Raw genomic sequence first — 15934 nt, 5'->3', positions numbered from 1 at the left:
TAGAAGGTGTGGCTCTGTACTTGTTAACGAAAGGTGCATGCCAAGGGTTTCGGGCTACACTGCGCAGTTTCTACCACGTCGCTGGCTTGTCGACCTTCCCGCAAAACTAAAACCCGCAGACGCCCTCTACCACTTGTGTCTACCGCCTCTGGTCAGAACCTATTAATTGATTTGGCAAGTTCAAATGCGGGTGCCAACGTTTCCCCGCTCAGCCGACGGGGCCTGCTCTACGGCCGCCAGGCCTCGTGGTCACCAAATGACTGCAAAGGAGCCACCAAATATTTGAAGCGATGGAATTTATTCTACACAAATCGACAGTTATCGGTTCAGTGCCTGCCTCGCGTAGCGGAGTCCTGAAAAGACAAACGATAGTAGTTAGCAACAAAATGTGAAACCTTGACCGCCAGTACGATCGATAGTAGCCAGAACTTACAAATATTTTTTACAGCATCACTGCTTCAGGAGCTGGTGCCGAACTGCGAAGAAAGGAACCGCGAAAGCGCTCCCAAAGAAGAGGGCAAACTTGATGGTCAGACCGTACTTGTTATCGATCTTGAAGGGCAAGTTCTGCAATAAGAAAAGTGGGCAAGCAGGTCAGTGAGCGCGTACCGGTGTCTCTCGCAAACCCCTCTCACCGAACCAGGAATGCCGCTCGTGTCGTGGTCATCATGGCCACCACTTCTTCGGATGGCCGAGGTAGTGAAATTCCGCGCCACAACGGCCAGTCGAGAAACGCGAGACATGTTCATGCCTTTCGCTCGATAGTCGTACGCACGTCTGCCGAGTGCCCTCCTTGACCCTCCTTAGATCCGCAATGGCTCCGCCAACGTCGGCTCCGCTTGAGGATTAGATTGGATACGGAATCGTGCGAGTCTTGGCAGTAGCCAGCATGGAAGCCAGTGTCAGAGTCGGCGCAAGCGCGCGTAGAGCGAGCTAGCCGGCCATGCCGGTGTGTGAACGGACGTTTGAGTGAACGGCGTGAGCGAATTCTTTATTTGTGACTCCCGGGTTGCGCCAGCTGCCATAGAAATGGCCACCACAGTGTCCAGCACGGGGCCGTTCGTAAACATGAGCTCTTCTTCACTGTGGACGCCATACAAAGACCTCCAGCAGGCTGTAGAAGCGGTGCTTGTACACAGGGATGTTGAGGCCGTGGCGGACTTCGTCGCTGCGCTTCGGCGCCATCGGCGGGATTTCGCAGCCTTGCTGGTAAACCCGGCGCGATGCACTCAGCATCGCGATGCCGTGTCGCGAGCACCGCAGGACGGAATCGCGGTATCCGGCAAGTCGACGCCGCAGCTGCTACCGCAGGACGTGGTGGGTGAGGCGCTGCTGCTTAGCGAGATGTTTGAACTCAACGAGATAGCTTCCTTGGAGTTGGTGCTAGCGGCGCAGCAGCAGTTGCCGCTTTTCCCTGAACTCACGCGTGGTTTGGTAGCCGTCCTGCTATATTACGACGGCCGGCGTGCGTTGGTCAATGCACTGCGCACGCTTGTTCAGGTCACCGAGGGCCGCACCTGGACGGTCGGCCTCAACGCCGACGTGCTGGCCACTGTCACCAAGTACACCAATGGTCTGCGCGACGAGGACGGTGTGCTGGCTCGCGCACTTCAGCTGCTCGATCGCTTCGACTATGCGCGCGAACTCGACATGCTGCAAAGAAACCGCGCCCTTGGGCCACCGCGCTACCGTCGTCAGGTGCTGGACATGATCCAGGAGACGCAGCAATCTCTAGCCGAGGTGGTCTTCTGTTGGGCCTGCCAGACACCGCTTTCCAAGAGCGACACCCTGGCGATTGTGCGTTTTCTGTCGCAGCGGGCTCGGACTGCAGGTGATGGCGCTCTCGACAGCGTATCGCTCACGCTGCTCATGGCGTTTCTCTATGCACTAGACACGACACCGCTGTTTCGAGACGCCGATTTGGCCCTGGCTTTGCATCGCGAGTTCACGGCTTCTCAGCAGACGTGGAAGCAAGAGGCCCTGTTGCGCATCGCACAGTTCGCTTGGGCACTCAGTCTGCGCGCCTCGTCGCAGTTGCCGGCTGCGGCTGGCCTGGAGTCAGAGCTGACCGTCTGCCTAGAAGAAGACGAGCGTCTCGTGGATATCGCCATCGAGGCCCAGGTGTTTTCTGCGCTGCGGCAGCTGGTGGTGCTTTCGCCGTTGCTGCACCGCGAGGAGTTCTTCCTTAAGAAGATGCACACGCTGCTTGCTGACTTCGTAGCCCTCATGCCACTCAAGCTGAAAGAACTGCGCAACCAGGGTGATGAGGCAGCGCGTATTATAAGCACCTATGCTCAAAACGGCCAACCGCCGCCTGTGCAACTACCACGTCACTTCGAGCAGTTGCTGGAACTGGTTGCTGAGCTGTATTCACAGGATCCACTCGAACTCAGACTGGCAGAGGACTTCTGGGTTGAAGCCCCCGAGGGTGGCCACAGGCGCCAGCTGGCCAAATTTGTGCGTCTGGCGGGTGACCTACTTCAAGCGCCACTTTTTGTGCCATATGTGTCGGCACTGAGCAGCCTGGCACGGTCTCGCACTAGTGCTCAGCACTGCTTTCAACTTCTCAAGAGCAATGGCCACCTGGCAGGTTCACAATGGAGCCCTGTTTCATGGGACCATTTTCTGGGATCAATGCACAAGTACTTCAACTGCTTGCACCCTGAAGGCCCACCTGAGCAATACCGGGCTGCTCAGCCTGTTACAGCGCTTGAACTCCGTGCACTGGTTGCCATGCTCAAGCTTATGGAGACGGTGGTGCAGTATGATGAGCTCGCTCGACTGACTCTTGCCGATCACCCACATCACAGCACACTGGCGCTTCTGGCTGGCTTGATAAGCTGTGGTGTGCCACCAGAGCTGAAAGCGGCTCTACTGCGTGCTTTAGCCGCCTTTGCCACAGCCCCCGAGTTGACGCCACGCATCTGGCAGCTGCTAGTGCCCTGCCTGCAAGGTCTCCGTGCTGAGCTAGACGAGATTGAAAGCCGCAATGAAGAATTTCCCATCACGGCAGCGTTGCTGGTTCTGCTAGCTGCCCTGCTTGATCATCCTCCGGGGCCTGGCACCACACTCTTCCTGGAGCATGTGCGTGAGGCTGTGTTTCTACGCCTTAATGTTCGTGCGTATCGACATGCGACTGAGAAGTGGCAGCTGGCAGCTGCATGTTTGAAAGTGCTGGGCAAACCTTGTGTGGAAGTACTGTTGCTTGAGTATCTTGAAGAAGGGGGTGCACTGTCGCTGCTGCTGCACCTTCTGGATGAAGCTGCTGGCGAGCTGGGAGACCCTGCAGAGGCCAGCCTGTGTGCCCTACAGCTTATAGAACAAGCCCTGCAATTACCATTTCGTGATCGCCCAGGGTGTTCATTGCACCGTCTGCTGTTGACCAGCACTAACCCGCGTACACAACACCCCGACTGCGCCCGTGTGCTGGCCACCTATGTTACCCACGGGGCTCTGCAACCACGTCATGCCTTGTCGGCAGCACGCATCCTGCTGCAGCTGTGCATGCAACCGTCCTTGATTAGCCAGGTGGAAACTGCCTTCCGGGCCGACAGGGTCCAGGTCCTCATGCATGGCTTTGCTGAGGCTATTGAGGTAAGTTGCTCAATAAAGATTCTTGCTTCTTAGCTTTGTAACTGAATAACTAACTAGCTTTTTTGCCGTCAGCAGGGCCGTATGAATAATAATTCTCTCACACGACACAGTAGATGATTTGCCTGTGGCATCGTGGATGCAAGCTCAAACACTGTTTGTCACTGCCAAAAATAAGCAGGTTAGATTAAGGCGCACCTTTTGAATATGCTAGTGGACCTCCAACATGCCGGCTGTGGCGGTGCTAGTAGAAGCCACCTTCTAGTGCCTCATTACAGTAGGAAGCACTGGTATAGCCATCCAGACAAAAAGAAGCTGCCAAAATGTTATACCGTGTGTTTCATAAAATGCTTAAAGGGACCTTTAAAGGGACCCTGAAATGATTTTGATGATTTTGTACAAACGTACTGAGTCATTATAGTAGGTTTTTCTGATCGTTAAGTGACACATTTAAGCACTTCGCATTAAACATGTGATTCATTATAAAGCATGGAAAATGTGTATTGCTATCGATCACAGCGGCGCTGCTCCTCTGAGTTTTCAGCCGCCCCGTTACAATATATGTATGTAGTCGGCACACATGACCTGATTGGCTACCCAGGTAGCGACATTGATTATTTTTCTAACTTTATGGTGAACAAATGTTATTCAAAATAGTTTAAATATTGGTTAATATATTTCTGTGAAAGAAGTAAGAGAAAGAGAATACACAACAATAATTTATCACTATACTCAAGCACTTCCAGCACACAGCAAGTGTCGTCTGCTTGTGTTACTACATGCTGCGTTTTGATCTTGAGGTTTCTTTTCACGAGGACCATTAATTGCTCTTGTTGCATTGTGGGCTGCAAATGTAGCGATCGGCTCCATGTCAAACTGCGACATCATATCCCTATGCTGCAAGGCGACAGGCGAGCGAAGTGGCTGCTGTGCATTGGGCTGTTGGTATCCGGTCCGCATCAGGATCTAGCCGTTTGCGGCCGTCACTTCATGCCATTGAAACCACGGTAGAGAATTTTAGCGTGTCCAATAATCTGGTAAATGCAGGCGGACTGGGCGTTGTGCCTGATGGGCGGAGGCGCAAAGGTGAGCGGCTAGCAGGGTGCAGCCACCTGGTGGCACAGAGCTTGATACAAACACAGAGCTGATATTGACTCTTTTTACAAAGCAGTTTGCTCTAGAGGAACGGGATGGCACTTTTAATGGCGCGCTGCACGTTGCCTCAGCGAATGCACGCAAATATGAAACCATTACCACTTCTGCCTTGCTGCTGTGTGATGAGCTGTCAGAAATGCAACTGGGTGTTCGCTAACGCACTGTGCTCCTTTCATGCTGCAGAATGTGGAACAGTAGAGGGAAGGCATGTGCAGTGGTCGGCTGCAAAAATAGTGACTTTCATATTAAGGAATGGAATGAATTTGTTTGACCATACCCCTGGACTGCTGCTACATGACTGCATATATTGCCGGCCACCCTTCGTGATACGTGGCTTTGCTTGAGGATAAAAAAAACTTTTGTGTCAGGATTATATTGCTAGTCGCCAAAAAAAAGGACTTTAACCCCAGAATGTTGACAAGAGTGAGTACCACTAGCTAAATGGAGACTCAAGGAGTAGCACCACTCTCTGGCATAGTAAGTTTCTCGCACTTTATCTACACGTATCCACCCCAACTCACACACAAACTTACACCCACTATATCGCCCTCATATCAAGAATAAGGGAATGGACTCACTCTTGAATCAATGCACAGAAGCATGGGTGACGACGACTATACGTGTGTAGGTTGATGAATGTTTGAAGCTGAATGTTTCGTGACAGTCCACAGAGTGAGTGAGTGACTAGCAATCTTCGCTAGTCACTTCGCTATCAAGTCTTTGCTACCAGCTATTACAAAGCGCAGATCATCTACATTTCAAGCCTGTGCGCAGCAAGAACAGACTTATCACAACTGAGCACACCTGTGAGCGATTAGGCAGAGAGTAAACAATCGGATAGTGACTGCACCAAGGAACTTTACGGAACCAGAAATGTGACAAGCCATTGGTTCAAAGTGATTGTTAGATAAAGAAATAAGAGCCAAACACACAGATCCTGATTTAATTAATAAGCAGAAAGTTTGGAGAGCTTGGAATCCATTTGTAACCCTGCTTTTAATACAAGCACCCTATATGCTGCTTGCACTGTTTGGACATGTCGTAATGAGCACTGAAATTGCTTACATGTCCTCTCATGCTGTGACCAAAGCTTCATGTTGTTCACCCAGCCACTGTCTACAACATGAGCAAAAACAGAGGTTTGCTGAGCCGCACCGAGCATCATGCGCATCCATTGTAAACATGGAGGCAACTGAGGCAAGCAATGGATGTGTCACCACGTGATCAAACATGACAGCACCCACGAGATCGCCAAAAGAGGGTCAATAACAGTAACCAAGTGTATTCTACTTTGCTGCTGTGGTAAATTCTCAGCAGCCACATAATCGTAAACATGTCTTTTCAAAGGTACGCTAAAGGCAAATATTAAGTCAAGCTAAAGTGATAGATTAGTGCTTGAGAATCACTAAAGTGTCAATATTATCACATACAGAGCCTTCATAATTGAGAAATTCAGGTAAATGCAGGACATGATTAGAGACTGCCCCGGACATGCAAGTACTCGGCCAATTACGGAAGCACTCCTGAGTTAAATCCTGTCACTAGTACTCAACCACTCATTGCAAAAAAGCATCATTGTATTGCATTATGAGACGAAATAAAATGCTACTTGTCCAGTTCTATTTCATTTTTAGAAACAAGAACTCATTGAAATTATCCTTGACGACGCGGGCGGTCGAAAGGTTTCGTTTTCGCTTGACTTTGCACCGCCCACGCTTTCGCACTTCAGTAGTTTCATTAGTGCTTAGTGCTGCGCTGGTTTTGCTGACTCGCAAAACTTGCACAAACTGCAAGTAGCAGAGAATTGAACTTCCATATGATGTCGCGGGATGCCCGAACTGTCTCCGCCACTTGACGGCAAATGCATCCCTGTGGATGGATGGATGTTATGAGCGTCCCCTTTGGAACAGGGCGGTGGGTTATGCCACCAAGCTCTTGGTATTATAGTGCCTAATGTCCTACCTAGATGAAAAAAGAAAAGGGAGAGAAAACCATGATGAATTTCAATAATCAAATTTTCTGACCCCCTATTGTGAACTCTGTTTTCCTACATCTGTTTTTTGTAATTTCCCTACATTTCTTCCATCAATCTTCCAATCGCCTCTTACTAAGCTCTATTGCGGACGTATTTACTTTTCCCTTGCTCTCCCTGAACCCAAGGACTTCAAGGAGGCTAGTGGTGCCTAAATCGCCCGCTGGGCAGATATTTTCACATTCTAATAAAACTGTTCCATGTTTCCCTAGCTTTACCGCAGCAAGCACATGTTTCTTCTTCCTCCTTATATCTCGCTTTATAGGTGCATGTTTCAAGGCATCCTGATCTCGCTTCGAAAAGTAATGAGCTTCCCTTTGAGTTATCATAAATTGTTTCTTTCCTGATTTCGTTTTTTTCCTCTTAAGTAGTTACTCATGGCAAGTTTCTTTTCCATAACCACCACCCATGAGATTATTTCAACCTCTCTGACTTTCCGCTTGACGTCCTTTGTTGCTGTGTTGCTTACCCTACAGTCCGCATACTTGCTGGTACGCTTCCTAGTTCATTTCCTCCACTGTGAATCAATGTTTTTCCTTTACAAATACCTGAACACTCTCCCAGCCGATTCACTTTCTTCCATATTCCTCAGTTGTTCTTCATGATCACTTTTACTGTGAGCTTCCCTCACTTCAAACCTTGTCCAGCCCATATCACCCTGCATAGCTTCATTTGTAGTCTTCCTGTGAGCACCCAATGCGAGGCGTCCCACTGACCTTTGTTTTCCATCAAGTCCTGATTGTACTCCTGATTGTACTCCTGATTTCAAGCAAACAGCCGCAGCTCCACATGTAAGTCCTTGAACCATTATACCTTTCCACATACTCTGGAGTACCTCGTACCTATTGTGTCCCAATAGCGCTCTGTGCATTATTATGGCTGCATTTCGCTTCTCCTGCGCTGTTATTCTTTTTTCATGTGTTTCCATATATTTATTGCCTTTGTTTATCCATATACCAAGGTATTTGTATTCTTTTACCCGAGGTGTTTCCTGGCCCTGTATTGCCACTGTCTGTTCACTGTTTTCATTGAATGCCATAACACCTGATTTTCTAATGCTAAATTTCAGACCTAAATTCTCGCCTTCCTGTCCACAGATATTAGCCAGACATTGCAAATCACCTTGCTTGTTATCTAGCAACACAAAGTCGTCCGCATAAAATAAACCTGGAAGCTGTTGCTCTACTGCTGTACCCGCCAGTTTGTATGAGAGATTAAACCTGATATTATTTCCTTCTAGCCCCCTCTCCATCCTCACCATGTACATGATAGACAGCAGTGGGGATAAAGGGCACCCCTGCCTCAGTCCCTTGTTGATATCAACTTTCTCCTCGCTCTTCATCCCTTCCCATTCTACGCAAACGGTATTTTCTAGGTAAATCTCTTTCAAAAGCTGTTGACAATCGTCGCCTTCCCCTTCGAGAATATCCCACAAAATTTCGCGGTCTATGTTGTCATATGCTCCTGTAATGTCTAAAAAGGCCACATATAACGACCTGCTTTCTGCTCTTGATATTTCAATACACCGGGTAAGAACAAATAAGTTATCATCCAAATGCCTACCTATTCTGAAGCCATTCTGAAGTTCTCCCAAAATGCCGTTATTCTCTGCCCATGCTTGCAGCTTTAATTGCCTGCATTGCTAAACTGTATGTTACCGATGTAATGAGTAAATATGTAATATGAGTGAGTTCTCTCTTTCTGACTCTTACCTTTATAAATTAAATTCATTCTACTTTGTCGCCAACTGTCTGGTATTCGTCTATCTTTTAAAGTTTTTTCCACTTCTTGCACCAGTGCTTCCTTACTTTTTAGTCCTAGTTCATTAATCAGCCAAACGGGAACCTCGTCTAGCCCTGTGGCTGTGCGCTTAGGAATTTTCTCTTCGGCTTTCTTCCAGTGGACGTTTGTCAGCACCAGCTCCTTTTCCATCTGGTTCTCTTTCATGCTCTTTTTATCTTCAAATACAACCTCGTCATTGCCTTGGAAAGATTTCGGCTTTTATTTTATGGATGTAATTTAATGCCGCATCCCCTTCCAGTTTGTTTCCATCTTCTTTGAGGATATGTTGTTGTATTGTTGACTTCCTCCCTAATAATTTTATGTGGTTCCAAAATAATCTAGGTGTGGCCTTCTTTTTCTCACGTATTTCTGACAACCATCGTTCACTTTCACCTTCTATCTTTGCTTGCACCAGTATTTGAACCGTAGATCTTTTCTCCCACTATATTTCCCATTTACTGGCTACTTCATCCTGCGGCAACTGCGCTTTTTTTGCCTGCCTGTGCTCTCAGGATGCTTTCTGTCGTTCGGTGATTGATTCTCGTATTTCCCTGTTCCACCAGCTCTGTTCCACCAGCTTTTTGGTTTCTTTTTTCCTTTCTGACGAGCATATTGTTTCTCTTTCTGTATTTCTATCGTTATTACACTTAGCAGCTCGCTATATTTCCACTCTTGGCCATTTGCCAAGTTCTTCCTCAACTCTTGTGACCATATTTGTTATTTGTTCAGCGTTCAAATTTGGTCTGGCTATTTTACACTCCTTGCTCTCTTTCCCAACTACATGTCCCATTTTCAAGATGATGCGTTTATAATCACTCCCTATGCTGCTATACCCTTCCTCGTCAATGATCATTTCTCTCAACTTGTCATGAATTCCTTCTGTCATTAGACAGTAAGCAATGGTCGACTGCCGGTTTCCCACTTCCCTAGTGGTCTGTCCTTCACACTTAGGCCGGGTATTCACGATAATGAGGTTATGTTGCTCACAAATATCTAGTATTAACTTCCCATTGTTGGCAGTATAGCCATCTAGATCCTGTATGTGGGCACTCATGTCACCTAATAGGATAAATTCAGCATCATTCCTGAAACCCTTAATATCAGCACTTAGGCATTTCATTAACTCTTGATTCTTCTCTGTGCAATTATTTCCGGTCCACAAATACGTTATGCCCAGCCAAGTTTTCTTTCCACTCATTGTACCTGATAACCAAAGATGCTCCTGACATTTTGAATTTACTCTTTTTCATTTGGCTCCCTGATGGATGAGCATTCCGATTCCCTCTCTTTCCTACTTGGTTCTGTTGCACCCTTCCCAAACATAATTCATAATCACTGGCGGCTCTTCTGAGTCTCTAAGGTGTGTTTCTGTAACCGCTGTAGCGACTAGGGTGGCGTTCAGGGCATGGAATCCACCAAGCCCATTGACCACTACGTCAAGTTGTAGAAAATGAAGGGAAAAGGGCCTATTGGCTTAGTTACATGGCTTCAGTACAGAACCCCGCTCCATCCAGGAGCAAGTTAAACGTCTCAGTTCACATCAGGACCCTGTGTCCTCACTCTCGAAAACATTGCTTTTAATATTGTTGTCTTCCCTAGACTAGGGAATCTGAAGGCTGTCTAGCAGCAAATCACCATCGTCAACTCCGTTGAGATGGTCATGCTCGCAATAACCGGCAGTAACTCTGCCTCCGAAGAAACTGGTTTGTAATCTGTGGAAAGAAATCAACCGGTAACACCTAGTGCGTTCATCGTTGCCCTCCCCCCTTCTTTGCTCAGGCTGCCAGGTAAAGGGTAGGACGAGTGCCTTTCGTGGGACTCTGCAACACCCGGTTCACACACTGCCTTGACAGCTGGATAAGTGCTGGGGGATGGGTGGTGATTTGACTCGTCTAATTAACCGTGCCTCTCATTTCGTTGTCGTGGTTCCCTCTTTTTCATCCTTTGCTCAGGTTTCTAGGTAATGGTGGGGTGAGTGCCCTTCAGCCATCAGTGTCTACGCTGCATTGTCGTCTGGATAGAAGGTGCGGTGGTTTGACACGTGGCAAATGTCCAATTAACGCCTTTGTAGTGTTGAGACGTAATACCGCATGCACCCCTATTTGTTCTCTATTTAACTGCTCCTCAATCTCTGCCCACTTTTTCTTCTGCTGCCCTGCATGTTTATGTAGCTTATTGCATGGCGAGCTCTCTTTCTTGCTTTCCTCCTTTTTCTGTTATTAACGGCGATGCTATTCTGAGGTTCCCCTAGGGGATCTGCTTCGTTACTACCTACTCTGGCCTCCTGAGTGCCCGTGGGCTCCCTAAAAAAGCAACAATGCGACCAGCAAGTCGCCAGCCCACATCTCATCCAAGCCTGTAATTGAAGTGGATCCTGTCTCGTACAAAACATCCACACCTCACTTCCCTGTTTACTTCGACAACCTCGAAAACCTTTCTCTTGGCTCATTTTCCATATCGCCTCATTAGCAGCCTTTACGGCTCTTTGTACGTGACTGCCACATACAGGCACCTCCGGCACCGTGCACGCCACAATCTGCACCTGACTTGCCATCTCGTGCAAGTCGTCAGCCCCTTCGCCAAGTGCTGGGCTAGTCCTGTCCCTTTCCTGTCTAGGACGTCATTTAGCCCGCCTGCTACTATGACAAGGTTGCAGACGTGGGCATTTTCTGCAAGCTTTGCTTTTGCTCACTCCATGACAGAATTCAGTCTCCACCCTGGAAATGTCTCTACCACCACTCCTTTATTGCTTTTCACCCTCTCCACAATTCCTTCCGAGCACCTAGCCAGGTTTGAACCCCTGGCGATAATCGCCATTTCACTCTCTTCTACCGCCGAGGCCTCTCCCTGCTTCCCTTTGTTACCATTTTCCACATGATTTGTAGTTGACAAGGGGCATTGACCCCTGCAAACCTGCTTTTTTTTGTGTGGTGGCCTCAAGGTAGGTGCCGTTCTTTCCAGCTACTCCCCTTCTCCGTTGCACGCATTCCACATGCTTTGCTGATGCTCCCTCTGCTGTCACGTTAGGAGACTGCATTCCATTGTCACGACCATTCTCGTTCACAATGGCGGCCCTGTTCAGCTTTTCCTTGGCTGCTTGAAGTCTTTTCCACCACCTTCCGTGTTCATATGTTCATCATGTTCCATATTTAGCTAATTTTTGAGCTCTTCGACCTGTTTGACAAGCTCATCCTGGGAAGCTTCCATTTTCTTCAGCCTAGCATCGACATCACAGTGTCTGCCGATTGACTCGATTCCCTCTCCATTCTCATCCGTCCCCTCGTCTGCCTTGAGGGACTGCCCGTACACTGCACGGTTTCCTTTCTTTGTTGCCAAATATTGCATAGCTTTTTCTAATGCCAGTACCAAAGCTTGCAGAACATCTGCCTTCTAGCAAAAACCGATACGCACAGAATCTAAATTTTTTAAATGCCGCAAAATAATTTTAGCCAGTGTTTTAAAAGCAATCAATGCTGCATGACATGTTCGCATGTGTTCAACCACGTGGCCATGCTCTCACTTTCCTACCAAAGCAATATTCCAGGTACCAAAGCACACAGTAAAACAACTAATTGCTATTAGTTTTGCCACTTCCAAGCTACTATTTAAAGGCTAAAAAGACTTAACATCCCACCAGGTTGCACGTGTTGAAGCACGTGGTGCAAAAAGACACTCTGACTATCCTGCAAAACCAAATATACACGAAACACACCCGCACACATGAAAAAAAAATAGAAACGAAGGAAAACTACCCTGTTGTTATTTAAAGGCTTAAAAAATCAGCAAATCAAGAACAGAAGCAAGCTCAAAGCGTGCACAAAAAACTTATTTCGTCGCTGCCACGGAGCCCTAGAAAAACATTCGACTCCCCGCCGCCTACCGCTGCTGATGCTTTCACGTTTCAGTAGTTATCACATAGTGCTGCACTGGTTTTGCTGGCTCGCGAAGCTTGCACAAACTTCAACATCCATGTGATGTGACGGGATGCCCGGTACCGCCATCTGTCGGGTGCTGTTTTACTCTCCGATGGCCGCAAAGTGCGGTGATGGCATATTGAACGTCGCCACTCCCCGGCTGTGTGGTGGCAGAGTTGAAGTGCGATAGAGGTATTCGGACTCTTCAGGTGCAATTTTCTCATAAACTAAGTCTTTTCTTGGCACGAAGCAAGCGTTCCGAGGTTTCTGGAAGAATATCTGGAAGAACGTCGATTAGTATTTGCCTTTTAGTGTCCCTTTAAGTGTCTAAAATGTTTTTGGCTTGGTTACAGCAATATTAGCTCTGTGTTTGGCAGGCTAATCTCTGCACCACCAGGTGGCTACACAATACAGGCTGCTCTCATTTATGCTAAAGTACCTTCATCGCAGCAATAGTACATGGGGGAACCTTAGTTTATGCCTCTTCCCATCTGTCAGAACACCCAGCTCGCCTGTGTTTACTAGAATACAGCACACACTCGGCACTGCAATACAACTCTCAAAACGCAGACTGCTTCATAGCTCTCGCTGGGGATCAACAGCCAGGCGGCTTGCGGAGAGGTTGGAGAGGCTTTGCGCGTTGGCTTCAAGACACTATAAGTAGACGTCGTGACGTCACATCATGACGCAAAGCGAGTGAATACTGAGCTTAGCCCCGGCCTTTCGGGGAATGTGTTGTGGTGAAAAAGCATAGCTAGGGAGGAAGGTGACTTGTAATCATCTGTAGCTCTCTTAATATGAAACACTTCACTTAAATTGCGGTGTGAATGTTTTATTGTAGCTGTACCCTACGCATCTACAAAATTTGTGCAAACTGTTGCAGGGACCCTTCAAAAAGAGGGAAGATGATGTTTAAATGATTTCTTCTGGATCACTTTTGCCAAAGCAGCCCCTTAGAAGGCATCCATGAGTCATGTGATAGCTTACGCCTCCCTCGTCATTGGGGGAGCATAAAGCATGAGATCACTGCGTGATAGGGTCTCATAATTGAGCACTCTGTGCCACCATTAATTACACCTTCATTTCGTGCGTGCATCAGCGTAACTGCCAGGTATGTCAGTTTGGTTGCATTAGGCTTTTGACCTGCTTTTGGTTATCAGTACTATGATACTAAGTTAGGCATCGCTTTTGGTGACATATCTTTTTTCTTTCCAGTATCCGTATCAAAATCTTCTACTATTGTGAGCCTTTAGTGACGTGTCCACTACATTTCAAACAAAATATTGTACCAAGGCTGCTCTCGGTTAAGTTTTTATTTTCATTGTATTTGACCTTTAAATTTCGTTGTAGTTGGTCTTTGATGCTAACACACTCCAGACCGTTGTGAACACAAGGCACCACTGAGTTTTCTCAAGCTTCTGAAGCCTCTTAGGAGCATTGAATTCTTAATCTCAAAGCCTTTTAGCTTTGCTGAGTAAATTGTTCACCTATACTACAAGGGAACAGGCATGAATTTGCACCGCACTGGAAGCCTTATGCTTTTATTTTGATTCATTCACCACTGCAGCTTCAAAAGGAAATTGAAACATGTTCCAGAGACCCATTCATATGCTAGCACGAAGCTCTGCGTAATAATACCATCTTGGTGAAAGGTAGTTGGTTTGTTTTTGATGTAAGCTGCAACAGCACAACTGAATCAAGGACACTGTAAAACATCCACCATGAGACAAGCACTGTCAGTCAGCACTTGTCTTTTGTTAGGGGTCCTTGTGTCCTTGTTTCAACTTGCATTGAATCTCTCTGGTTTCACACTCATCCAGGTTCCCAGCTTAGAGCTACCCGTTGGCCACGAGGACACTTGGTCCCCTGACGAGGTGCGAGCGGCCACAGCAGGGATGCTGCTACAGCTCCTGCTAGTGTGTCTACAGCAGCAGCCTCCCGAGCAGCCGGGCTCTGGCCTAGCACAGCTCCTGCTGCTGGGGGGTGCCGAGCACACTGCCTCGCTGCAGGAGCCTGGAGTAGGAGGCCAGGCACGCACCTGCCTGCACGCCTTGCTGGCACTGCTAGAACGGCCGCCGCCACACCGTGGCAGCAGCAGAAGCAATGGGAGTGGTGCACTGCTCGCACTCGGCTACCAGCTGCTCTGGGCACTGTGCATCCGGCCAGCGTGTGGCGGGGACACGGCAATGCGCTTCTTGCGCTCATCGCGGGACTTCTTTACTCGGCACTTGGAGCTGTTGCCATCATGGCCGCCGCCGTTGGCCCAAGCCTGGTTTGTGCGGCTGCTGGCACTTGAGTTGCGCCTGGCAGCCAAGCATGGGCCTCGCTCGCATGGACAGCGCTTGGTGCGGTTACTGTTGCTGGACCGGCTGCTGCTGCGCATGCTGGATGGCACCAAGCCGCCGCCTTCTGCCTCTGCTGCCAAGAGGCAAGCCCATTTCTCATTCTTTATTTACTAAGCCTTTCTGTTGTAAAGTTTGTAATACAGTAGATTGGCAGTAGATACAGTAGGTATCTCCAAAAGTTTTGTCCAAGAAAGGAGGGCCAACTCGTAATTGTGATGAAGGAAATCCATCTGCAGTTGCGATCAACCAGCGTGAGGTAGTCACGGTGGCAGACCATTGGCCCACACCACTAAAACTCTTGAAAACGAGTGTTGCGATGGCATAGCCAACTTCTTTATCTTGCCTCTCTCCCCCTTCAGCAGAGGACAGATCTTGGGACCTAATCTCACTGAAGCAAAAGCTAGTTGTATAGTTTATTATCAGAGTAAAAATGAAGCCAGGAAGTATGTAACGTGACTGCAGTGAGAATAGTTGTGCAGGTGCAGCCACAACATGTGCCATCCGCCTTTATGTCACTACCTTCAGTTCAGGTTTTCTGTCAAATGCCCATAAAACTGAGGATTGTCATTCTTCGCATTTTTCTTCCTGCGCAGACCTACAGTATACTTTTGGTGAAGACGGCTATTAAGCATAATCTTTTGATGAGACTCCTGTGACTGTTGCTTCCTTCCCATAGAGCCAGCGAACCTCTTTTGGGCTGAACATCTGCTAGGGTAATGGATATTCAAGGTCCCTTCATGTTAGGGAAAACAAGATATATTATCAAGGCAGGCAATTTTTTTTTTTCATATCATGTGAATTCTAATTTGAAGAATCGACCTTCATTCACTGCCAACCTTTACTCAAATAACCCTTTTAGGCACAATCTAATTCACTCTGTTTAATATTCAGGTTGAGCACGTTTCCTTGCTCTTCATTATCATTAAAGACAGGTACAGTAAAAGCTTGTTAATTCACAACTCGTTAATTCGAAATTTCTGATAATTCAAAGTAGCTGCCGTGGTCCGTTCCACAATGTATTGAAAGCAATATGTAACATATCCCGCTAATTCACACTGAAATCCGCATCGTCACTGATAATTAGAACTCTGCGCCATCGTGGATGGGGAGAGTGC

At 47.7% G+C, this 15934-nt stretch overlaps 1 protein-coding gene across 1 annotated transcript in view; it reads left to right on the top strand.

Moving 5' to 3' along the window:
- Positions 1-646: 646 nt before the first annotated feature.
- The window catches only part of Nup205 (nuclear pore complex protein Nup205), a 33912-nt gene continuing 18624 nt past the window's right edge, over positions 647-15934 (top strand). Inside the window, exons 1-2 of the mRNA XM_055071121.2 lie at positions 647-3594; positions 14295-14902. Coding sequence (XP_054927096.1) covers positions 1030-3594; positions 14295-14902 — 3173 coding nt within the window. The 5' untranslated portion in view covers positions 647-1029. The remainder of the gene's footprint in view (positions 3595-14294; positions 14903-15934) is intronic.

Source organism: Dermacentor andersoni, chromosome 5 (assembly GCF_023375885.2).
Source record: "Dermacentor andersoni chromosome 5, qqDerAnde1_hic_scaffold, whole genome shotgun sequence".
In the NCBI taxonomy this organism is placed as follows: Eukaryota; Metazoa; Arthropoda; class Arachnida; order Ixodida; family Ixodidae; genus Dermacentor; species Dermacentor andersoni.
The sequence above is the reverse complement of the archived record's forward strand: the minus strand, read 5'-3'. Positions and strand labels throughout refer to the sequence as shown.